The sequence below is a fragment of the Gymnoscopelus braueri genome (genome assembly GCF_963280865.1).
Source record: "Gymnoscopelus braueri genome assembly, chromosome: 20".
NCBI classification, from domain to species: domain Eukaryota; kingdom Metazoa; phylum Chordata; class Actinopteri; order Myctophiformes; family Myctophidae; genus Gymnoscopelus; species Gymnoscopelus braueri.
Window position 1 is genome coordinate 44,597,141 of NC_137622.1, and position 22,447 is coordinate 44,619,587.

Consider the following 22,447-nt stretch of genomic DNA (forward strand, 5'->3'; position numbering starts at 1 on the left):
ATATACAGTAGTAGAATATCGAGGGCCTCACAACAGCCCTAAATAAATGTGTGTGCGTGCGTGCGTGTGTCACATACAATATGTCTCTCTCTCTCCCTCCCTCCCTCCCTCTCTTTCTCCCTCCCTCCATCTCTCACTCTCCCTCTCTCTCACTTCCTTCCTCCCTTCCTCCCCCTCTCTCTCTCTCCCTCTTCCTCCCCCTCTCTCTCTCTCTCTCCGTCTCTCCCTCCCCCTCTCTCTCTCCATTTCTCAGTCTCTCATGAACCCCCCAGACCCCATCTTATAGTCAATCAAATTTATATTTCTCTTACTTCAAACAAAACGCTGACGAAGGCCAATAGGTCAAACCAGTGATTTATTTGATACAAAACAACTGTATATTAATTTACAGGATCACACACAACATGGAATATAAAACAAATACAACATGAATCCATAAATCAATATAAAATGCATGAATCTGTATTTCAAACATAATCTCTGTGTTCACAATGAATCAGCAGGTAGACATAGTTACTATTTATATCTAAAGGCCAATAGGTAAGTTTTACACACACTAAAGTTAAACACACACCCCCCCCCCCTCTCTGACAGGTATCAAAGTGATGGCTGTCTTTGATGCATTAATTGATTAGAGAGAGCATAACGAGCACAGAACGAGTTTGACACTTTTATGGCCCAATCAATCAACTCAGTGCAGTCACACCCCTTTGAAGTTCAAAGAGAGCAGATTTGTTCAATGTTATGAAAATGAAATGCAAATATTCCTGTTTCCCTAAAATTATAACAGAAATAAGACCCAGAGAGGAAAAAGGAACAAATATTACTGTTCTTACAATGATCATGAATGATGAATGATTGAATAAATAAGATGAATGAATCAGTGTTACATGTTTGTTTCAATTGTAAAGAAATAAGAATTAAAACGTGTGTGAGCTTCTCTATGGCGTCACATCCTGAAGAGGGCGCTATTGATCCAGGATGTGTGTTCACTTCAGCAGACAAGTCATGATCTTATTGACTGCCTAGTCGTGAATGGTACACTGGAAACAAATATTGTCCGAAAATATGAGTGTTGAATATGAATGGACCACAATGGAAAAAAAGCCTCTGGCTTTTTGTGTCATCCATTTGTTTTTTAACTCGCTGCCTGTACCTCAATAGTATTCACTCAATCAAAAAAAGTGCTTAATACCTTGTCCGAATTAACTGTGCGTGTGTGTGTGCGTGCGTGCGTGTCTGTATGTCTTAATGACATTGGTTACTACTGTATGTCTGTCTACAGATTGAACCTTTCCCCGCCACAAAAACCTAATCATTTGCATCATCTAGTCAGTGAAATGAAAAATATATTTTTCACAATTTTAAAGCATAGACGTGGTCTTCGTATGGGTATAGCTACAGTAACACAATAGATGCTAAACAATTTTTTTTTTTTTTTGTATTTTTATATCAAAAGCCATAAAAAGCCAATCGAAAACGTGCTGCATGATGACATATTATATATTCACTTTCATGAATATAAATGAATCTTGATTTCGTTCACCTGTGTGATTCCCATACCTGCACGTTCTTCCAAACACAGCTGATTTTAATTACAGAACTACTCCGTTTTGAATCTCATTCAAGATGACGTCCAGACGGTGTATTACTCATTGTAAACTTAATCAGCACTAAAATATGTGTCTGAAAACATTTTAGGTTAGAAATAAGCAACTTGGTAATAAACATTCTGCACAGTGCCGTCTCTCTCTCCCTTGGCCAGCCTGCCCCTGCAGGCTACCAACAATGAAATTGCGCACCATGTGAGTGAGGTTCTACCGTGCCATAGTCTGAAGGGATGGAACCTTCTGATTGGTTGCGAGGCCGTTTCAGACTGAAACTTCAAAAATAAAATGACTGAAAATGTCATTGCACTGGACCTTTAAGTTCAGGACATCAGTGTGAGGTGTATTAGTGATCAGTGAATATTTAGGGATGTTGCTTGGTAGAAAACAAACAAGAAACCCAACCAAACCAACATGGACGCCCTCGCCCGGCCCCAAACAGACAGGGGAAGAGCTGCCGCCTTAAAGGCCTCGCCCCAGCTCATGGACTCACCAGAGGTCATGGACTCACCGGAGGTCATGGACTCACCAGAGCTCATGGACTCATCAGGTACCTTAAAGAAAGAGAGCACCATTAATCAGAGCAGAGGAAGGACATGTCAGGTATAGGCTAGAACCCTTCAACATTTAGAATGAGCATTTAAACATTAAAGGACAACTTTGTTTTTCTAATAACTGGCCGTCAAAGACCACGGGACCTTTTGTTATGGTGTAAAAAATACATATTTAGCCACCTGCCCGAATGCCCCCGCCCACTGTAAAAAATATCGCGAAAACTGCTAAAACTCTTTTATTTACTTTAATTACAAGCTAAAACATAAACCTTGGTTGTAAAAAAACAAAGTTGTCCTTTAAAGGGATAGTTCAAAATTACATTTTTTCCTATGGATTACTCACCCCATGGAGACTTGAATTCATGGATATTTTTTAGTTTTTGTCTCATTGTCTAAACCAATAATTTGATGACCGGCAGCGGTTCCGGTAGGAGACACAAAGTGTCTCCTTTGTGTCTCCTACCGGAACCGTTGCCTACCGGTCCGCTGGTCATCAAATTATTGGCTTAGGAATGAGACAAAAACAATGGGGTGACTAAGCAATAAGAAAAAAAGTTTTTTTTTGGGTGAACTACCCTTTTAATATAATGTTAAAGGGATATTTCACTTTAAAAAAAACTTTGGGTCATTTTATCGTCTACTCAGGCCTTTGTGAGCCCCCAGACAGTTTTTAAGTTGCTTGATTCAGTATTTAGATATTTGATATTAATTTGATCAGACACGCCCCCTTCCTATACAAACCCATTATAACTTCAAACTTCATTTTTAACCTGTTAGATTCATCAAAAACACCGTCCTTGGTTCTGGTGACACACCCTGCCCTCCTAATACGCGAGGGGGCCGTGTTTTTTCTTTTATCATTTCTTCTTTTTTTTTATTGGAAAAGAAAAATACAATACATTTTTTTTATAAAATACATGAAAAAAGTAATAAAAAAAACACGGCCCCCTCACGTATTAGGAGGGCAGGGTGAGTCACCAGAACCAAGGACGGGTGTGTTTGATAAATCTAACATGTTAAAAATTGAGTTTGAAGTTATAATGGGTTTGTATAGGAAGGGGGCATGTCTGATCAAATGAATATCAAATATCTAAATAATTAATCAAGCAACTTAAAAACTGTCTGGGGAATTCACAAACCTAAAGTTTTTTCTAAAGTGAAATATCCCTTTAAGAGATGTATGCTGGGTGTGGTTTATTCTGACTTTATTTGTATTTTAGGTGATTCTTCGGTGAACCATTTCATTATATGATATTGTTTGCTAGTCTAGACCCTGTCTCTGCTCCCCCTTAACCATTAGAGAAGATTTACAAGAAACATAGGAACTGTTACTCTGTCTGCAGGTTAACACATTCCATGCTGCAGTTGCTGTGTGCATGAATGTATGACCAACCAACCTATATGTATGTTATACTGTATGTAGTAAGTGATGTATGTGTGTGTGTGTGCGTGTATGCGCGCGCGTGTGTGTGTGTGTGTGTGTGTGTGTGAAGTTTCATCGCTCACACTCATCACGTCAGTGTCTGCCTGCCTGGGAGCTTCCATCATGGTCTCATATCCTGAAGAGGACGCTATTGGTCCAAGATGTCTCTTCAGCAGCCAATCAGAAACCTTGGCAGGTGACCAGCAGTATGAACTTCCTGTTTCAGATGGTATTCCACCACTCACTGCAACACAACACAACACAACACACAACATGTATAATTATTATCCTACATATAAATAAGGAAACCTCTGTCCTACACTGTACTATTTGCACTATTGTCATTCACTCAGTCACTCAGCATGGTTCTCCTCAGTGGGTTAAGCATTTGATCTGAACTTGCACACGGACATTGACCATTAGCATGCAGACAGTGACCAAGTCCGTTTTTCACTTTCCCAAAATTTAAGCTGTTTGTTAAAGGAGAATTCCGGACAAATTAAGTGTTATCTTTGATGTCTCGTTACTCACCTACCGATGTGAAAAGTAGCGTTATTTTTTTTCATATATTCCCCTGTCGTCATTTTTTAAACACCCTCCGTTGTTATAATGGGAGCGTGAGGGTTAGTGAAGTTCGTCTATTATAACCGACGCAATGTTATTTTTTTCTCTACTACGATTCATTGTAGAGTCTCATGATAGTCAAACATGCGCTGAAAATTCCTGCGAGCCTGCCGTTAATGGCGAACGATTTAACACTGGTTGCTTGTTTCCAGAATCTGGCAACACGAGTTGCCAGGTTCTGGAAGAAACAAGCAACCAGTGTTAAATCGTTCGCCATTGACGGCAGCCTCGCAGATAGTTTCAACGCATGTTTGACTATCATGAGACTCTACTATGAATACTAGTAGTGAAAAAAACAACTTTGCGTCGGTTATAATAGACGAATTTCACTAACCCTCACGCTCCCATTATAACAACGGAGGGTGTTTAAAAAATGACGACAGGGGAATATATGAAAAAAAAGAACGCTACTTTTCACATCGGTAGGTGAGTAACGAGACATCAAAGATAACACTTAATTTGTCCGGAATTCTCCTTTAAAGGGATTCTAGGCAACATTAAGCCTACATTTTAAATATATTTATATATATATATTTTGAATTTGTTCCCCTCTATCAGCTACTATATAATGATGCTGGGGTGTTATCCTGCATTGAAACACAGTCCTCTTTCTGAAATCCGTATTTTCCCTATAGTTTATGTTTGTCCCGGACACGGACATGGACGCTCATGTGCGCGCATGTGCGCGTCCGTGTCCGTGTGAACTGTTCGAGTGAAACCGAACAGTTTATGTTTGTCCGGGACAAACGGACAAACATAAACTATGTTTATAAACTATGTAATCCCTTTAAACACTGGAGATTCGAAGTTCAGGCTATGGGATCAGTCGTCATGGTTACAGCCCATGGTTACGCACATTGACACATTCACTGTTTGAATCCACATTGTGTTATTAGCACACATTGCTTAGAACAGCATAAACATCAACTTCTCATGGTTGTGGGTGGCAACCATTCCACGTCAGGTCGTAAATGATCGGGTTGTCACACACACACACACACACACACACACACACACACACACACACACACACACACACACACACACACACACACACACACACACACACACACACACACACACACACACACACACACACACACACACGTCAATGCAATTAAATCACTGTCCAAAACTTTAAACTATGCAAACCGACTCAAAGCGCATAACCCAAAAGTCTGTATATAGTTTGGCTGCGCACATTGATGGGTATGGACTAGTTATTATTATCATTATTATTGTTGTTGGTTCTTATTGTTGTCATAATCAATAACAACAATAACAAAACATTATATTACGTACATAATGTTAATATTTACAAATTCAGTTTAGATGCACTCACTGAAAGTGGAATATTTATTAAAGTCTAGGTCACTTTTTTTTCTATTTTTTATCCCGCGATTTTTGTAACCCATTTTTTTCACCTGGTGCCAATTTCCTAAGTGATCCTGGGCGCTACACCAGCCCTACACCAGCACTACACTAGTCCCCCACAGCCTAGGGAGGCCAGGGCCGAGCTCATGCTTCCTTCAATGCATGAGAGCCAACTGACCTTCTTATCACCTGACAGGGGGGAGTTTCCCTGGTTGGACGTAGCGCGTGGAAGGAACACGTTATTCCAACTAGTTGCCTTCCCCTCCATCAGGCGCCCCGGTTGTCATGGGGGAGGCGGTATAGCGACCAGGATTACTGCATGTTTTTGTGAGGGTATTAACTACCCTAGGAGACACGGGGAGAACATGCAAACTCCACACAGAGTAGGCCCTTTCGCCAACCCCACCTAGGGTATGGGCGCTGATGACGCGGAGGAGAAGACACGCCCCCGGCGCCCACAGCGTCCCCGGCGGGAATCAAACCCAGGACCTTCTAGCTGTGAGGCGACAGCGATACCGAATGCGCCACTGTGCCCCGTAGGTCACTTTTTCAAGTATTAAATGTTATTCACATTCAAATGTTATGAAAACCCTATAACCCAGAGTTTATCTGGTGAAGAAATGTTACATTAAAGATGGGGTGCCGTGATTTTCAGTGATTTCCCCCCCCCCTAAAACATAATCATCAGGTATTATGGTTATACTAGGAGGAAGATTTTTTTCAAAAAAGTGTACAGAAAGTGTTAAAATTATGTTTTTATGTGGACACGCCTCCAGTTCATTAATTATACCTGGTTCTCACCTTAGCACCTCCTCCACCACCTTAGCACCACCCACTTGTCCTAGTCCCTCCTCCTCCTCATGCCCACACCTGTTTTGTTATGATAATGAGGGGGAGGGTATATTTTTACTGTCATTAAAGTGCTGTTTCTCTATTGGCACGTTTGACCCTCAAGGTTTCAGCCTCCAGGAAGAAACTCAAAATAGTCAGAGAAGACATAAAACACCATAAAAACACCACCAAGGGGCTTAATGAAGTTCCATCAACCTCATAGACACATGAAAAACAGAAAAAGTGCAAAACCATGGCACCACCTCTTAAAGAAAAGTCACTGTCAGAATGATCACATTGAAGTCTGTTAGCAGATCAATTATATTGATACTCACTGCTTGGAGGCATGTGGCCTATGTCTATGCTGTTCCTTCTCCTGACAGCTGGCAGGGTTGGTTCTTCTGACTCCTTCACCACAAACTTCAACACCCTCTCTATCATCTCCTCCTCTCTCCTCCTCCATTCCTCCTCTCTCCTCCTCCATTCCTCCTCTCTCCTCCTCCATTCCGCCTCTCTCTTCTTCCATTCTTCTTCTCGTCTGCTCAATTTTTCAGTGGTAATCGTTTGTTTTCCCGTCAGTCTTTCAAACAGTGTTTTCTGTCTTCTCTCATGTCCCTCCCTGAAGGGTCCAGTGTCTCTGACAGACCCGTCTTCTCTTGAGTCTGAAGGTCCAAAGTGTCCTCTGTTCCTCGTCACCATGTCTTCTATTTTCTCCATAAGCTCTGTTACCCATGAAATGTCCTTCCCAGAGCACCCTAGAACATGGTACCTGTAGCCACATTTTTCCAGGATCCACCTCAGAGCTTCTCCTTCAGACACAATGTACTCCTCAACACGTCTCTCTCCCAGCCACCAACCCTGTGTGAACAGAACCAGAATGTGTCTCCAGACTCTGTCCCCCAGCAGCTCCATGTGTTCCTCCACTGATCTCCTGTCAGCTTCAGAGAAACTGGACATGACAGGAACATTCAACAGGACAGCATGGGGTCCAGGAGAACACAGAGTCACACCGTGTAGAAGGACATCTCTGGTCTTCTGTGATGGAGGTGTAGTCGACCAGTCTGGACAGTTCACCACACTCACATTTCTTCCAGCAACTTGTCTCTTTTGTCTGACACATTCTGTCAGTTTAGTCTGGGCTCTAAAATCCTGGAATATGAGGTTCACTGCATGTTAGTTTGAATGTTGTGAGATTTACAATATGTTAGACATCATTATCAACTCTTAACAGGATTTAAGTAAAACCTTCCTTCTATTCTGTCCCCATTGAAGAGTTCCCTCTCAACCTGGTCAGAGACTAACTCACTGAACGTATTATTCTCCATCACTAACAGTGCCACAGGAACAACCCAGTTCTACAGCGATTCTACCCATTAAATCATAATTATATTTGATGCCATCAGACAGGAGAATCAATGTCCCACTAATGATAAAGAATGGTACTAGAGGTCATAAGTGTCCTCTGCTGTGGTTCTTCTTAACCAGAACATCATAAATTACTTAATTAACTGACTACCAGAATACCAAAGACAATCTTCAATTTCATGTAAATGTAATGGACAATAATTATATTAAGAGGGAAGTGTGTATAGATCACTGACAGTTCTCAGTCATTCATGACAGCAGATACTTTAACACATCATCAGAAAAGTATTTATATTGGTTCTCTTTACTGTGTTCTTTGAGATAATTCATTCAAACATTCATAATAATAATTCATATATTATTATTCACCTTCAGTGGAGGTACTGTAAACACAAACTCCTGCAGTATGTGATTTCCAGCTGTGCTCCTCTCATACTGCTCTCCACCAACCAACATCAACCTCACATCTGGTAGACTCTGATGTTCTCCTGACAAACACAAACTCAACATTAGTTCACTTCACAGTGATTTGAACATTTAGGCCTATATTCAGAGATCAAGTTATTAATAATGAATTGAATTATGAATTATTATGAATTATTAATGTTGTTCCAAGTGACCACAGAATGATAGAACTGATGTATCACTCATTTTATATTATAAATATAGTGTCGTAGTAATCAGACGGCTGGTCATATTTTTTAAAGTGGACTTCATGACAAAGAATGTACAACGTATGTTACAACAATAAATATAAAATGTACTCTAATCTACAAGTGATGTATTATTGACATACAGACATACAGACAGACAGCTTTTGTTATCATCACCTTCAAAAAGAGCTTTCAGAGCAGCTTTCTGTCTGTGTGTCCTGGTGAAGAATGAGTGGACATGTTCCTCTATGTTCCTCTTCCTCTCTGACAACTTCTCTGAAACATCTCCATCAACTTCATGATGTTCTTTGTTTCCTGTCACCATCTCCTCTATCTTCTCCAGAAGCTCTGTGACCTGAGTGTCATCTCTCTTCTTATTGTTGAAGACATGGAACCTGTTCCCACATTTGTCAACAAGCCAGCGGAGGTCTTCCCCTTCAGCCTCAATGTGCTGCTCAATGCTTCTGTCTCCCAGACGGTCTCCAGCAGTGAACAGTGCTATAGTGTGACTCCACACACTGTGTGACAGAAGTGTCATGTGTTCCTCTACTGCTACTCTCTGTGCTTTGGTGAATGCTGTATCAAGAGGAATCATCAGAAGAACTCCATGTGGTCCAGGAGCACAGAGAGACACACTGTTCTGGATCTCCAGTTTGTCCATCTCTGAGGTGTCCTGTAGTGGACTGTTGTACCACCAGCCTGGTGAGTCCACCACTGTCACATGTCTCCCTGCTACTTCACCATGTCTCACCTCACACTGCGCTGACCTCTGACTTCCATGACTAACTTTAAAATCACTTCCTCCCAGAATGGTGTTTCCTGTTGAACTCTTTCCAGACCCACACCATCCCAACAACAGAATCCTGAGGTCAGTCAGTCCTGTCAGAGAAAACATATTGTTTACTTTCACTATGACACCTTTTTGTTTAATGGACAAAGCAACAATATTCAGGTTATTATAGATCAACTGAACATTAACATGAAATATTGTTTACTTAAAAACAAAAACATACCAATAGCTTTTGGAAGTGTAGTTGTTTGTTTCTGAGCGTCTGTCCTCCTTTGTTCTGCTGTTCTTCTGAAAGTTCTCTCCATCTCCTTCAGTTCCTCTGAGACGTGTTCTTCTGTCTCATAGTGACCATTACTAGTCACCATCTGATCTATCTTCTTCATCAGCTCTGTGACCTGACTTCCATCTCCTCTGTCAGTAATGTTAAGAACATGGAAGCGTCCTTCACATTTCTCTATAAGAGATCTTAAGCTAGGGTCAGCTCTAATGAGATCTCTCACTGGTATCATTTTGTTTTTATCAGCTACAGTGAACACCACAATAGTGTGTTTCCACACTCTGTCACTGAGGAGAAGATTCACATGCTCCTCTGCTGAGATCCCTGTTTCATCATATGTGTTGTCCAGTGGCATCACTAGGACGAAGGCATTGGGTCCTGGAGGACACAGATTCACACTCTGTTGGATTTCTAACTGAGTCAGTTTAGGGGTCAGATCTAAGGGATGATAAGACATCCATCCTAGAGTGTCGACCACAGTGACCTGTCTCCCAGACACTTCCTGTTGTCTCAAGACATTCTTGGTTGTTCTTGTGTTTGTGTCAAAAACATCTCTGCCCAGGATGATGTTTCCTACTGCACTCTTTCCACTGGGTTCAAATCCACTTCTTCCCCCGATCAGAACAATTCTCAGTTCTGGGTCGCTGTTCTTCCCTGGTTGGAAAAATTAATATAATATTCACAAAGATCACAGATGTGACTAAACCATTATTAGTTTGTTGGTTTCATCTGTTTTAATAGAACTTTAATAGAATAACTCACCTCTGATGGAAGCTGAGGTTCCACTGGACATCATGTCTACAGCTGTTGTTTGAACTGTAAAACAGTAAACTAAGTTTATATTACAATATTACTGACTGTGTAGAGTAACATTATTTATCACACAACATTATAAACAATGGAAGAGGGCTGTAAGTTAGCCTGTGCACTTTCTCTCTCTCTCTAAACGCACGCACGCATATAATTAAAGAAGAGGGAAATCGTACTCTATATGTTCAACTGCAGTGTTTTCAGGCTAATCTCACAAACTCCTACACTGATCAGGGTCATATATGTGGTGAATGCTGCCAGTGGGAAAAGGAAGTAAATTCCCAAATACTTTTCTAATTGGCCTCATGGTGGCGCTATAACACAACACTTTAGGTCAGTGGTAGGCAACCTTATATAGGCATGGGTACCACCATTGGCAAAGGGAAAGGTAATCACCGGCACACTGGCATAAGTGTGAGAGAGATCTTTTATAAATGTTCTACAAAAAAAAATCTATTTTTTAAGTACCCTCAGATCTGCATTCAAATGACCTCCTGCACTAATCCTTCATCCTGTTTATGTAGTCTGTGCTATTTAGTTTTATTAGCCTGTAGCCTACGTCACATGGCAGCTCACAATGATTGTGCAATCACACTGCTGTCTTTCTGGCTCAGAGAAGTATTAAGTGAATGTGTTTCCCGTATTGAAAGGTTGGTGCATGCTCAGTGGATTACCTGTCTACACAAGAAACATGTCCAGACGGTAAACCTTCAGTCCTCCAGTGTCAACATGCACTGAGATGTGATTCCTATAAATGAAGAGGAAACTGTAATCATTAACCTGCTGTAAGAATGACTCTGATCAAAAGGTCCACAATACATCTTTTATTTGATATCACAGAACTGATGATATCATAAATCACTGTACAATTAATAACCATATTAGTCCTCCCTGAATGTATCCTGCGTTCGTAGGGTAAACAGTCCTATTGTGTGCATCATTATATCAAATGTCACCTCTTTTTTTGGTTGCTTTTACCACAAAGTTTAGTTAGTCACCACAAACAGTACAGTTGTGTGTTGTCACTGCTGTATTCTACTGACTCACCTGCCAGTGAGGAGCCTCCAGCCCGTAGGATTACATGCAGTGATATCACCCTCCCCCCCCCCCAAACAGTCAGTGATATCACCCTCCCCCCCCCCCCCCCCCCAAACAGTCAGTGATATCACCCTCCCCCCCCCCCCCCAAACAGTCAGTGATATCACCCTCCCCCCCCCCCCCCAAACACAGTCAGTGATATCACCCTCCCCCCCCCCAAACACAGTCAGTGATATCACCCTCCCCCCCCCGCAAACACAGTCAGTGATATCACCCTCCCCCCCAAACACAGTCAGTGATATCACCCCCCAAACACACTCAGTGATATCACCCTCCCCCCCAAACACAGTCAGTGATATCACCCTCCCCCCCAAACACAGTCAGTGATATCACCCTCCCCCCCAAACACAGTCAGTGATATCACCCCCCCAAACACAGTCAGTGATATCACCCTCCCCCCCAAACACAGTCAGTGATATCACCCCCCCAAACACACTCAGTGATATCACCCTCCCCCCCAAACACAGTCAGTGATATCACCCTCCCCCCCAAACACAGTCAGTGATATCACCCCCCCAAACACAGTCAGTGATATCACCCTCCCCCCCAAACACAGTCAGTGATATCACCCCCCCAAACACACTCAGTGATATCACCCTCCCCCCCAAACACAGTCAGTGATATCACCCTCCCCCCCAAACACAGTCAGTGATATCACCCTCCCCCCCAAACACAGTCAGTGATATCACCCTCCCCCCCAAACACAGTCAGTGATATCACCCTCCCCCCCAAACACAGTCAGTGATATCACCCCCCCAAACACAGTCAGTGATATCACCCTCCCCCCCAAACACAGTCAGTGATATCACCCCCCCAAACACACTCAGTGATATCACCCTCCCCCCCAAACACAGTCAGTGATATCACCCTCCCCCCCAAACACAGTCAGTGATATCACCCCCCCAAACACAGTCAGTGATATCACCCTCCCCCCCAAACACAGTCAGTGATATCACCCCCCCAAACACACTCAGTGATATCACCCTCCCCCCCAAACACAGTCAGTGATATCACCCTCCCCCCCAAACACAGTCAGTGATATCACCCTCCCCCCCAAACACAGTCAGTGATATCACCCCCCCCCCCCAAACACAGTCAGTGATATCACCCCCCCAAACACAGTCAGTGATATCACCCTCCCCCCCAAACACAGTCAGTGATATCACCCTCCCCCCCAAACACAGTCAGTGATATCACCCTCCCCCCCAAACACAGTCAGTGATATCACCCCCCCCCAAACACAGTCAGTGATATCACCCTCCCCCCCAAACACAGTCAGTGATATCACCCCCCCCCCCCCAAACACAGTCAGTGATATCACCCTCCCCCCCAAACACAGTCAGTGATATCACCCCCCCCCCAAACACAGTCAGTGATATCACCCCCCCCCCCCAAACACAGTCAGTGATATCACCCTCCCCCCCAAACACAGTCAGTGATATCACCCCCCCCCCAAACACAGTCAGTGATATCACCCCCCCCCCCAAACACAGTCAGTGATATCACCCCCCCCAAACACAGTCAGTGATATCACCCTCCCCCCCAAACACAGTCAGTGATATCACCCCCCCCCCCCAAACACAGTCAGTGATATCACCCCCCCCCCCCAAACACAGTCAGTGATATCACCCTCCCCCCCAAACACAGTCAGTGATATCACCCCCCCCCCCCAAACACAGTCAGTGATATCACCCTCCCCCCCAAACACAGTCAGTGATATCACCCTCCCCCCCAAACACAGTCAGTGATATCACCCTCCCCCCCAAACACAGTCAGTGATATCACCCTCCCCCTCAAACACAGTCAGTGATATCACCCTCCCCCTCAAACACAGTCAGTGATATCACCCTCCCCCGCAAACACAGTCAGTGATATCACCCTCCCCCTCAAACACAGTCAGTGATATCACCCTCCCCCCCAAACACAGTCAGTGATATCACCCCCCCCCCCAAACACAGTCAGTGATATCACCCTCCCCCCCAAACACAGTCAGTGATATCACCCTCCCCCCCAAACACAGTCAGTGATATCACCCTCCCCCCCAAACACAGTCAGTGATATCACCCCCCCCAAACACAGTCAGTGATATCACCCTCCCCCCCAAACACAGTCAGTGATATCACCCCCCCCCCCCAAACACAGTCAGTGATATCACCCTCCCCCCCCCCCAAACAGTCAGTGATATCACCCTCCCCCCCCCCCCCCCAAACAGTCAGTGATATCACCCTCCCCCCCCCCCCCAAACAGTCAGTGATATCACCCTCCCCCCCCCCCCCCAAACACAGTCAGTGATATCACCCTCCCCCCCCCCAAACACAGTCAGTGATATCACCCTCCCCCCCCCGCAAACACAGTCAGTGATATCACCCTCCCCCCCAAACACAGTCAGTGATATCACCCCCCCAAACACACTCAGTGATATCACCCTCCCCCCCAAACACAGTCAGTGATATCACCCTCCCCCCCAAACACAGTCAGTGATATCACCCTCCCCCCCCCAAACACAGTCAGTGATATCACCCCCCCCAAACACAGTCAGTGATATCACCCTCCCCCCCAAACACAGTCAGTGATATCACCCCCCCAAACACACTCAGTGATATCACCCTCCCCCCCAAACACAGTCAGTGATATCACCCTCCCCCCCAAACACAGTCAGTGATATCACCCCCCCAAACACAGTCAGTGATATCACCCTCCCCCCCAAACACAGTCAGTGATATCACCCCCCCAAACACACTCAGTGATATCACCCTCCCCCCCAAACACAGTCAGTGATATCACCCTCCCCCCCAAACACAGTCAGTGATATCACCCTCCCCCCCAAACACAGTCAGTGATATCACCCCCCCCCCCAAACACAGTCAGTGATATCACCCCCCCAAACACAGTCAGTGATATCACCCTCCCCCCCAAACACAGTCAGTGATATCACCCTCCCCCCCAAACACAGTCAGTGATATCACCCTCCCCCCCAAACACAGTCAGTGATATCACCCCCCCCCCAAACACAGTCAGTGATATCACCCTCCCCCCCAAACACAGTCAGTGATATCACCCCCCCCCCCCCAAACACAGTCAGTGATATCACCCTCCCCCCCAAACACAGTCAGTGATATCACCCCCCCCCCAAACACAGTCAGTGATATCACCCCCCCCCCCCAAACACAGTCAGTGATATCACCCTCCCCCCCAAACACAGTCAGTGATATCACCCCCCCCCCCAAACACAGTCAGTGATATCACCCCCCCCCCCCAAACACAGTCAGTGATATCACCCCCCCCAAACACAGTCAGTGATATCACCCTCCCCCCCAAACACAGTCAGTGATATCACCCCCCCCCCCAAACACAGTCAGTGATATCACCCCCCCCCCCCAAACACAGTCAGTGATATCACCCTCCCCCCCAAACACAGTCAGTGATATCACCCCCCCCCCCCCCCAAACACAGTCAGTGATATCACCCTCCCCCCCAAACACAGTCAGTGATATCACCCTCCCCCCCAAACACAGTCAGTGATATCACCCTCCCCCCCAAACACAGTCAGTGATATCACCCTCCCCCTCAAACACAGTCAGTGATATCACCCTCCCCCTCAAACACAGTCAGTGATATCACCCTCCCCCGCAAACACAGTCAGTGATATCACCCTCCCCCTCAAACACAGTCAGTGATATCACCCTCCCCCCCAAACACAGTCAGTGATATCACCCCCCCCCCCAAACACAGTCAGTGATATCACCCTCCCCCCCCAAACACAGTCAGTGATATCACCCTCCCCCCCAAACACAGTCAGTGATATCACCCTCCCCCCCAAACACAGTCAGTGATATCACCCCCCCCAAACACAGTCAGTGATATCACCCTCCCCCCCAAACACAGTCAGTGATATCACCCCCCCCCCCCAAACACAGTCAGTGATATCACCCTCCCCCCCAAACACAGTCAGTGATATCACCCCCCCCCCCAAACACAGTCAGTGATATCACCCCCCCCCCCCCAAACACAGTCAGTGATATCACCCTCCCCCCCAAACACAGTCAGTGATATCACCCCCCCCCCCAAACACAGTCAGTGATATCACCCCCCCCCCCAAACACAGTCAGTGATATCACCCCCCCCCCCCAAACACAGTCAGTGATATCACCCTCCCCCCCAAACACAGTCAGTGATATCACCCCCCCCCCAAACACAGTCAGTGATATCACCCCCCCCCCCCAAACACAGTCAGTGATATCACCCTCCCCCCCAAACACAGTCAGTGATATCACCCCCCCCCCCCCAAACACAGTCAGTGATATCACCCTCCCCCCCAAACACAGTCAGTGATATCACCCTCCCCCCCAAACACAGTCAGTGATATCACCCCCCCCCCCCAAACACAGTCAGTGATATCACCCTCCCCCCCAAACACAGTCAGTGATATCACCCTCCCCCCCAAACACAGTCAGTGATATCACCCTCCCCCCCAAACACAGTCAGTGATATCACCCCCCCCCCCCCAAACAGTCAGTGATATCACCCTCCCCCCCAAACACAGTCAGTGATATCACCCCCCCCCCCAAACACAGTCAGTGATATCACCCCCCCCCAAACACAGTCAGTGATATCACCCCCCCCCCCAAACACAGTCAGTGATATCCCCCCCCCCCAAACACAGTCAGTGATATCACCCCCCCCCCCCAAACACAGTCAGTGATATCACCCCCCCCCCCCAAACACAGTCAGTGATATCACCCCCCCCCAAACACAGTCAGTGATATCACCCCCCCCCCCAAACACAGTCAGTGATATCCCCCCCCCCCAAACACAGTCAGTGATATCACCCCCCCCCCAAACACAGTCAGTGATATCACCCCCCCCCCCCAAACACAGTCAGTGATATCACCCTCCCCCCCAAACACAGTCAGTGATATCACCCTCCCCCCCAAACACAGTCAGTGATATCACCCCCCCCCCCAAACACAGTCAGTGATATCACCCCCCCCCCCCAAACACAGTCAGTGATATCACCCCCCCCCCCCCAAACACAGTCAGTGATATCACCCCCCCCCCCCCCAAACACAGTCAGTGATATCACCCCCCCCCCCCCCAAACACAGTCAGTGATATCACCCTCCCCCCCAAACACAGTCAGTGATATCACCCTCCCCCCCAAACACAGTCAGTGATATCACCCCCCCCCCCCCAAACACAGTCAGTGATATCACCCTCCCCCCCAAACACGGGCTAATTGTGTTCGTATAAGAGGCTATGCGCGTGATATCATCCTACCCGGAAGTTATACGGGAACGCCTACTGCAGTGGCAAAAAAAATAATACTTTCTGGTCTTGACAGCCCATACATCCAAACAGAAAAGTCCTGTCTGACTGTATTAAACGACGTTAAACTCACCAACATGGCAGCTGTACGGAAATGTGTGATTGAGTGATTTCCAACGAGTGCTTCCAAACTCCAACGCTCCATGCTGCTCAATGTTTTACCACTCAGTCTAGATGAGGGGGGCGCGTGCATACTCTCTATAAAGCCGGACGCACCTCGACGGATTTGAACCCACAACCTCTGTGGTGGTGGGCAATCAGTGCCAATCACTGTAACACTGCGCCACCCGAGCACCCTCACCTGCAGCTTAGTAATCTTAGCTTTAACACATTCACCGCCAATAAGGAGAATTCTCCCTTTTTTATTATTTTTTTAATTTTGTTTTTGAATTTCTAAAATGTTTCTCTAATTTTTGAGTATTACATTTTTTTCAAATATTCACAACGAATTAGGAGATATATATAAAAAAAAAAAAAATTCATTCACTTCAATGTTAAAAAATGAACACAAATAATTCACATTTTTTTCTATAATAAATCATTAAAATGGCTGGCAGTGAGTGAGTACATTATGAATAAACTCTGGCAGTCAATGTGTTAATATACCAACCCCAGAGGTGGCCAGGGTACAGTGAAGTACAGTAAGCTTAGTTTAAAAATACATATTTTGACATTGTCACTAAATAAATGCAGAATTTGCCCGCCAGCATGTTGGCATGTGCATACAATTCACACACATCATCATCATCATCATCATCACATAAATTGTCCTGAATGATGTGACCAAGATATTTAACTTTGTCTGACTACTATACTATAGTACCACATTTAACTTCTTGTCTGCCAGCAAAAAACAACACATAAACAACCTGACGGTATGTAACGTGTGTGTGTGTGTGTGTGTGTGTGTGTGTGTGTGTGTGTGTGTGTGTGTGCGCGCGCACACACACACGTGCAGTGTCTCTCAGTCCCCCGCTGTGCCGTTCCATACAGTAGTCCCAGACAGCACAGTGACATAGCGCCGATGTAGTGCCTATGCCTACTTCCCTCTGTAGCATTGTAGGGGCTATGTCGCGTGGGGAGCGTTTGCTCACTGGGAAGATGTCTCCGCGACGTCGCTGGCCGCTTTTGCGCCGACATCGCTGCTCTCTCTGTTCGATCTTAATTCCGACGGTTGGACGCTTATCCTCCCTTCACCCTCTCCTCATTCTCTCCTTGTCCTCTCTTTATCCTCTCTTCTCACGCTGTCAATTCTACACTTATTCTACACTACTCTACATGTGCAAACATTGTTTTATGATGGTTAATATTTTCCAAAAATCTAAAATGAATATATCATTTATTAAAACAAAAACATTTATTAGAAAAAGTCCTTACCTGCTGTACCTGGTAAGCCTTTCATATGATAAATATAAATTAAAATGTCTTGGTCTCTTACTGGATATTTAAATATAAGTTAGTGGAAGTAATTGTTTAGCCTACCACTGCATAGAAATGACACATTTTCTTACTATACCTTGCAAAATTCTACTTCATTCACAATACCCTTTTCCCTGTCATTTCAACAAAGAAACATTTAGCAAAGCTTTGTACGAAACCTTTTTCTTTATGTAGTCTGTTATTTTCAGTGCAAATATAATCATAATATACAGAGCAGAATATACAAATAAAACAAGTCCAAAAAGTGCAGTGTCACAACACCAGTGGTGGAAAGAGTACTCAAATTTTTTATTGAAGTAAAAGTATCAATACTGCAATATAGTACTCAGTTACAAGTAAAAGTCCGGAATTCAAAATGTACTTGAGTAAAAGTACAAAAGTATTGGCATCAAAATGTACTTAAAGTACCAAAAGTAAAAGTACTCATCATGCAGAATGTCACAAATGTCAAAAATCACAGGCAATTTTAAAATAGTCTGCATTGTGGCTTGCAGGGATCCCAGTCAAAAGCTTTATTGTATGATATACACCAGGGGTCTTCAACAGGGGCTCCGGGACCCCTAGGACCCCTCAGAGATACTGAAGAGGGGCCGTCAAATCTTTGTGTGATAGGGATTTTTTTTCTCATTTTTTACATTAACCACTTGAACCCTTGCATCCCTATTCTGGGGGGAACATTAGCCGAAAATAGCATACAAGCTTGTAGATCTGCTATTTTCGGCAAAGAGGTTTTGTGTACAGGGAAAAAAAGAGCAGGTCAAAGCTCAAGTTTACAAAGTATTGAGGGTTTTAAGTGGGTAAATGTCTGAAAACACACATTTAACATGAATCCAGTATGTAGCGGGGGGTCCCTGCTCCATCTCTCTCTCAGCTAAGGGGTCCTTGGCCTGAAAAATGTTGAAGACCTCTGATATACCCAATAAAGCTTTTAACTGGGTGCCCTGCAAGCCATAGTGTGCAGACTATTATTTTAGAATATTTAGTAAATTAATGCTCTACTTTGACATACAAGAGCTGGCTAAGTATCATAAGTGTCCTTGAGCAAGACACTGAACCCCTACTGCTTCTGATAGTAGGTTGGTGCCTTGCATGGTTTCCCTCCGCCATCGGTGTGTGAATGGGTGAATGTGAAGTACATCGTACAGCGATTTGAAGGGCCGGAAAGACTATAAAGCCGTTAAATGCATAAATGCAGTCCATTTATCTGTGCACAATATGTAACAACATAAAACAACCTTGAACCATGAGTTTAAGTAGCAAAAACAGTGAATCCACAAGCTCACAACGCATAGCGACAGAATGTGATCTTATAGATCTGCCATTTAAAAAAAAAATTAAAGCGAAAGTGGTCAAGTGTGTCTGTGGGTTAAAAAAATATTTAACCAATGAAAAGAGCTTGTGACTAAATACTACATTGGAACACAGGTTCTTTTTCCCCATTTCCTGAAAACGAAACAGTTTTAGACATGCAAGGTTTCTGTTTCACGGCTTGATAAAGCTGAGGAGCCCACAAAGACAAGAAGACCACTTCATTCTGTTGTTGATTGCAGTCCGTTTCTTTAGCCCCCACCACCACTTTCGACCTGAAGCCTGTTTGAAGTGATCGGTCATGGCGCTGTTGACTTGATGCTTTGTAGCATGTACATGTAGTCCCAATGGCTTCTGCAATGAAAAAACAAACAAACAAAAAAACATCAACAGCAAATATACTGTAGATGTCGCGTAGTACAGACAAGAAAAAAAAATCCTTCATGACTATACATCTTATCAATCACATGTGTACACCGTGAAGAAGCAATCAACAGATAACTCTTCCACTGACAGAATGGATGGCTGTCTTTCTTTTTAAGATATTTTTGGGGGCTTTTTCTGCCTTTATTGATAGGAAAGTAGACTGACAGGAAACAGGGAGAGAGATGGGGGGTGACACACAGCAAAGGACCACTAGGCCAGCGGGCGCCCCAGCGGCTGTCTTCCTTAAGGCGCTCTTCCCATGTTGTAAAACAAAAAAGGCTTGCACACTGTGGGCTCCTGTTGCAAAGTGCTTCATTGCACCCGAGTGCTGCTGTGACGTTTCAGGCTTTCGCCATTCTCCCGTTTAAGGAGAAGAGCATTAATATGACCACCTAGTCGTGGAAGCCTCCCAATATGGTGTTATATACACCAGTGGTTCTCAACCTTTTCAGGCCGTGACCCCCCAAAATGATCATATTTGAACGGGACCCCCTCACCCTGATAAGCACTTGGAATGTAAGGAGTTGAGGCATTCAATTTAGTTTGACTCGGTTCCACAGATAAATATTGTGAAAATAGCAGATCTACAAGCTCAAAATGCCTCACGTTGCGAGGCGTTGTGAGCTTGTATATCGGCTATTTTCACAATTTTGTTATATTAGGCTATTTGACAATTTGGCCAATGTTTTACCCGTTTATGGTATAGTTTGATGCAGTAATGGTCCCCCCCAAAATCATGTGGGGACCCCCCTGGGGATCCCGACCCACAGGTTGAAAACCACTGATATACACCAATATGGTGTTAGTTAAAGCCTTGCATCTCTTCGATGCCATCACTGCAACACCAAATCCATTGTGCCGAAAATAGCTGATCTACAAGCTCACAACGCGTTGCAACGCGACATGTTGTGAGCTATAGATCGGCAACTTTCACAGATGGTTTGTCTATTATGACGTGTCCAGAATAGGGACTATAGGGTTAATGTGGCTAAAATGTACCTTGTGCAGTCTTCACTCTTTGCTGTAAAGGAATATGGCCCCAATGTTGAATACAAAATACAGTTTAACACTTTCCAGCTCTACAGATTGTTAGCCCTGTGCCGTTTTCTTCAAGAGGGCTTAGAGCATATTTAGTTTTTGGCCTGATAATGCATGTGAGAAAACGAATGAACAAAAACAGTCAACATAAACAATATTTTAATATATACATATAGATACCTTGTGCTTGTTCTGGCTCTTGATGTGCAGTAGAGAGTACTTTCAAGATCTACAGCGGAAAACACAATGAAATAAATTCAATGTTATGTGGTTTGACATTTATACTTATAGCTGCTGTAAAGATTGACATTACGGTATCAAGCTATTTTGATTGATTGAATACATTTCTGGTGTCAAGCTTAGAAGACTTGTCTAGGACCAGTTGCAAATTGCAGACAGGTGCTCTTTATGGCGGTTTTGAAGGAGGGTACGGAGTCTCACTTTTTGATGGGTGTTGGTAGGGCATTCCACATTTTGGTGGCATAACAGAACAAATTTAACCCCAAGTTTGTGCCGAATCTGGGTTCAACGAGTTCAGTGGAGCTCCTTCTGGTGTTGTGCCTGCATGTGTCTCTCACGTTGTTGAAGCAGTTAGACAGGTACATGGGCTCAATGATCCCTTGAGTATCTTTAAGACCAGGCCCATTGCAAGTTGCTGTACTCTGTCCTCTACCCTGAGCCATCCTGCGAACAGCCTTTTTGCATGTAGTTTAAGCGCAAGGGGGCGGGTGGCGGGTGGGGAGAGAGCCTGGCGACGCGAGCTATGTTAGTGCTATGTTAGTGCGTCCTGACTCTTCTAATGTAGAGGAAAGAAGTCCCCGCCCGCGTGCCCGCCCAATAGGGGAAGCCTCGCCCCTTCGGGGGGTTAGGCGAGTCCTAGGTGTGAGGTTTAGTAGTAACCTGATCCGTTTGTTTGGGAGTTAATCAACATAGCCTTTCTTTAAGTATACCTGGTGTTGAGGTGTGGGGAGGGGCTGTCACCAGCATATTTGACATGGCCGGCATGTACCTGGGAGGACACTTATTCTATATGTACAGTGGAATACAGTCTTCATAATTGGCTACAATGAGGACACGTTGAATAAAAAAAGATACAAATTGCAAACTTACATTTAGGTGTCTGGTGTTGGCTGAGCTGCTCTCAAGTCCCCTCATGCCGTGGTCGCCTGCCGCTAGCTGCATATCCTTGGTCTTCTCTGGTCATATGTCTCGTTTATAGATCACAGAATCAGTACCAACAGCCATCAGACAAAAATCTTAAGGCACCAAGCATGACACACAATAACAGATAAATGTCAGTATTAACAGATGAAATGAACATATGGTACTGGTTGCTGTGTTTCTCTGTACCTTTATCAGTCTATTTTTAAATAAACATTGGTTTATCATTCAATTAGTTGAAAAGAAACATCTGTTTTTTGGTTAGTTTTTACACACACACACACACACAGTAGCTTATTAAAAACGGCTTAGGTGGTAGGGATCATAAGTCAATCAAGATAGCC

The 22,447-nt window shown here is 44.7% G+C and overlaps 1 protein-coding gene across 1 annotated transcript in view; it reads right to left on the minus strand.

Annotated features, from left to right (window-relative positions):
* LOC308075739 (uncharacterized protein) overlaps positions 1-22,447 on the minus strand; it is a 61,316-nt gene that overhangs the window by 31,667 nt on the left and 7,202 nt on the right. Inside the window, exons 2-9 of the mRNA XM_080415685.1 lie at positions 10,983-11,056; positions 10,261-10,314; positions 9,445-10,152; positions 8,609-9,310; positions 8,148-8,266; positions 6,749-7,562; positions 3,668-3,828; positions 1,966-2,161 (exon numbers count right to left, since the gene is read on the minus strand). Coding sequence (XP_080271811.1) covers positions 1,966-2,161; positions 3,668-3,828; positions 6,749-7,562; positions 8,148-8,266; positions 8,609-9,310; positions 9,445-10,152; positions 10,261-10,294 — 2,734 coding nt within the window. The 5' untranslated portion in view covers positions 10,295-10,314; positions 10,983-11,056. The remainder of the gene's footprint in view (positions 1-1,965; positions 2,162-3,667; positions 3,829-6,748; positions 7,563-8,147; positions 8,267-8,608; positions 9,311-9,444; positions 10,153-10,260; positions 10,315-10,982; positions 11,057-22,447) is intronic.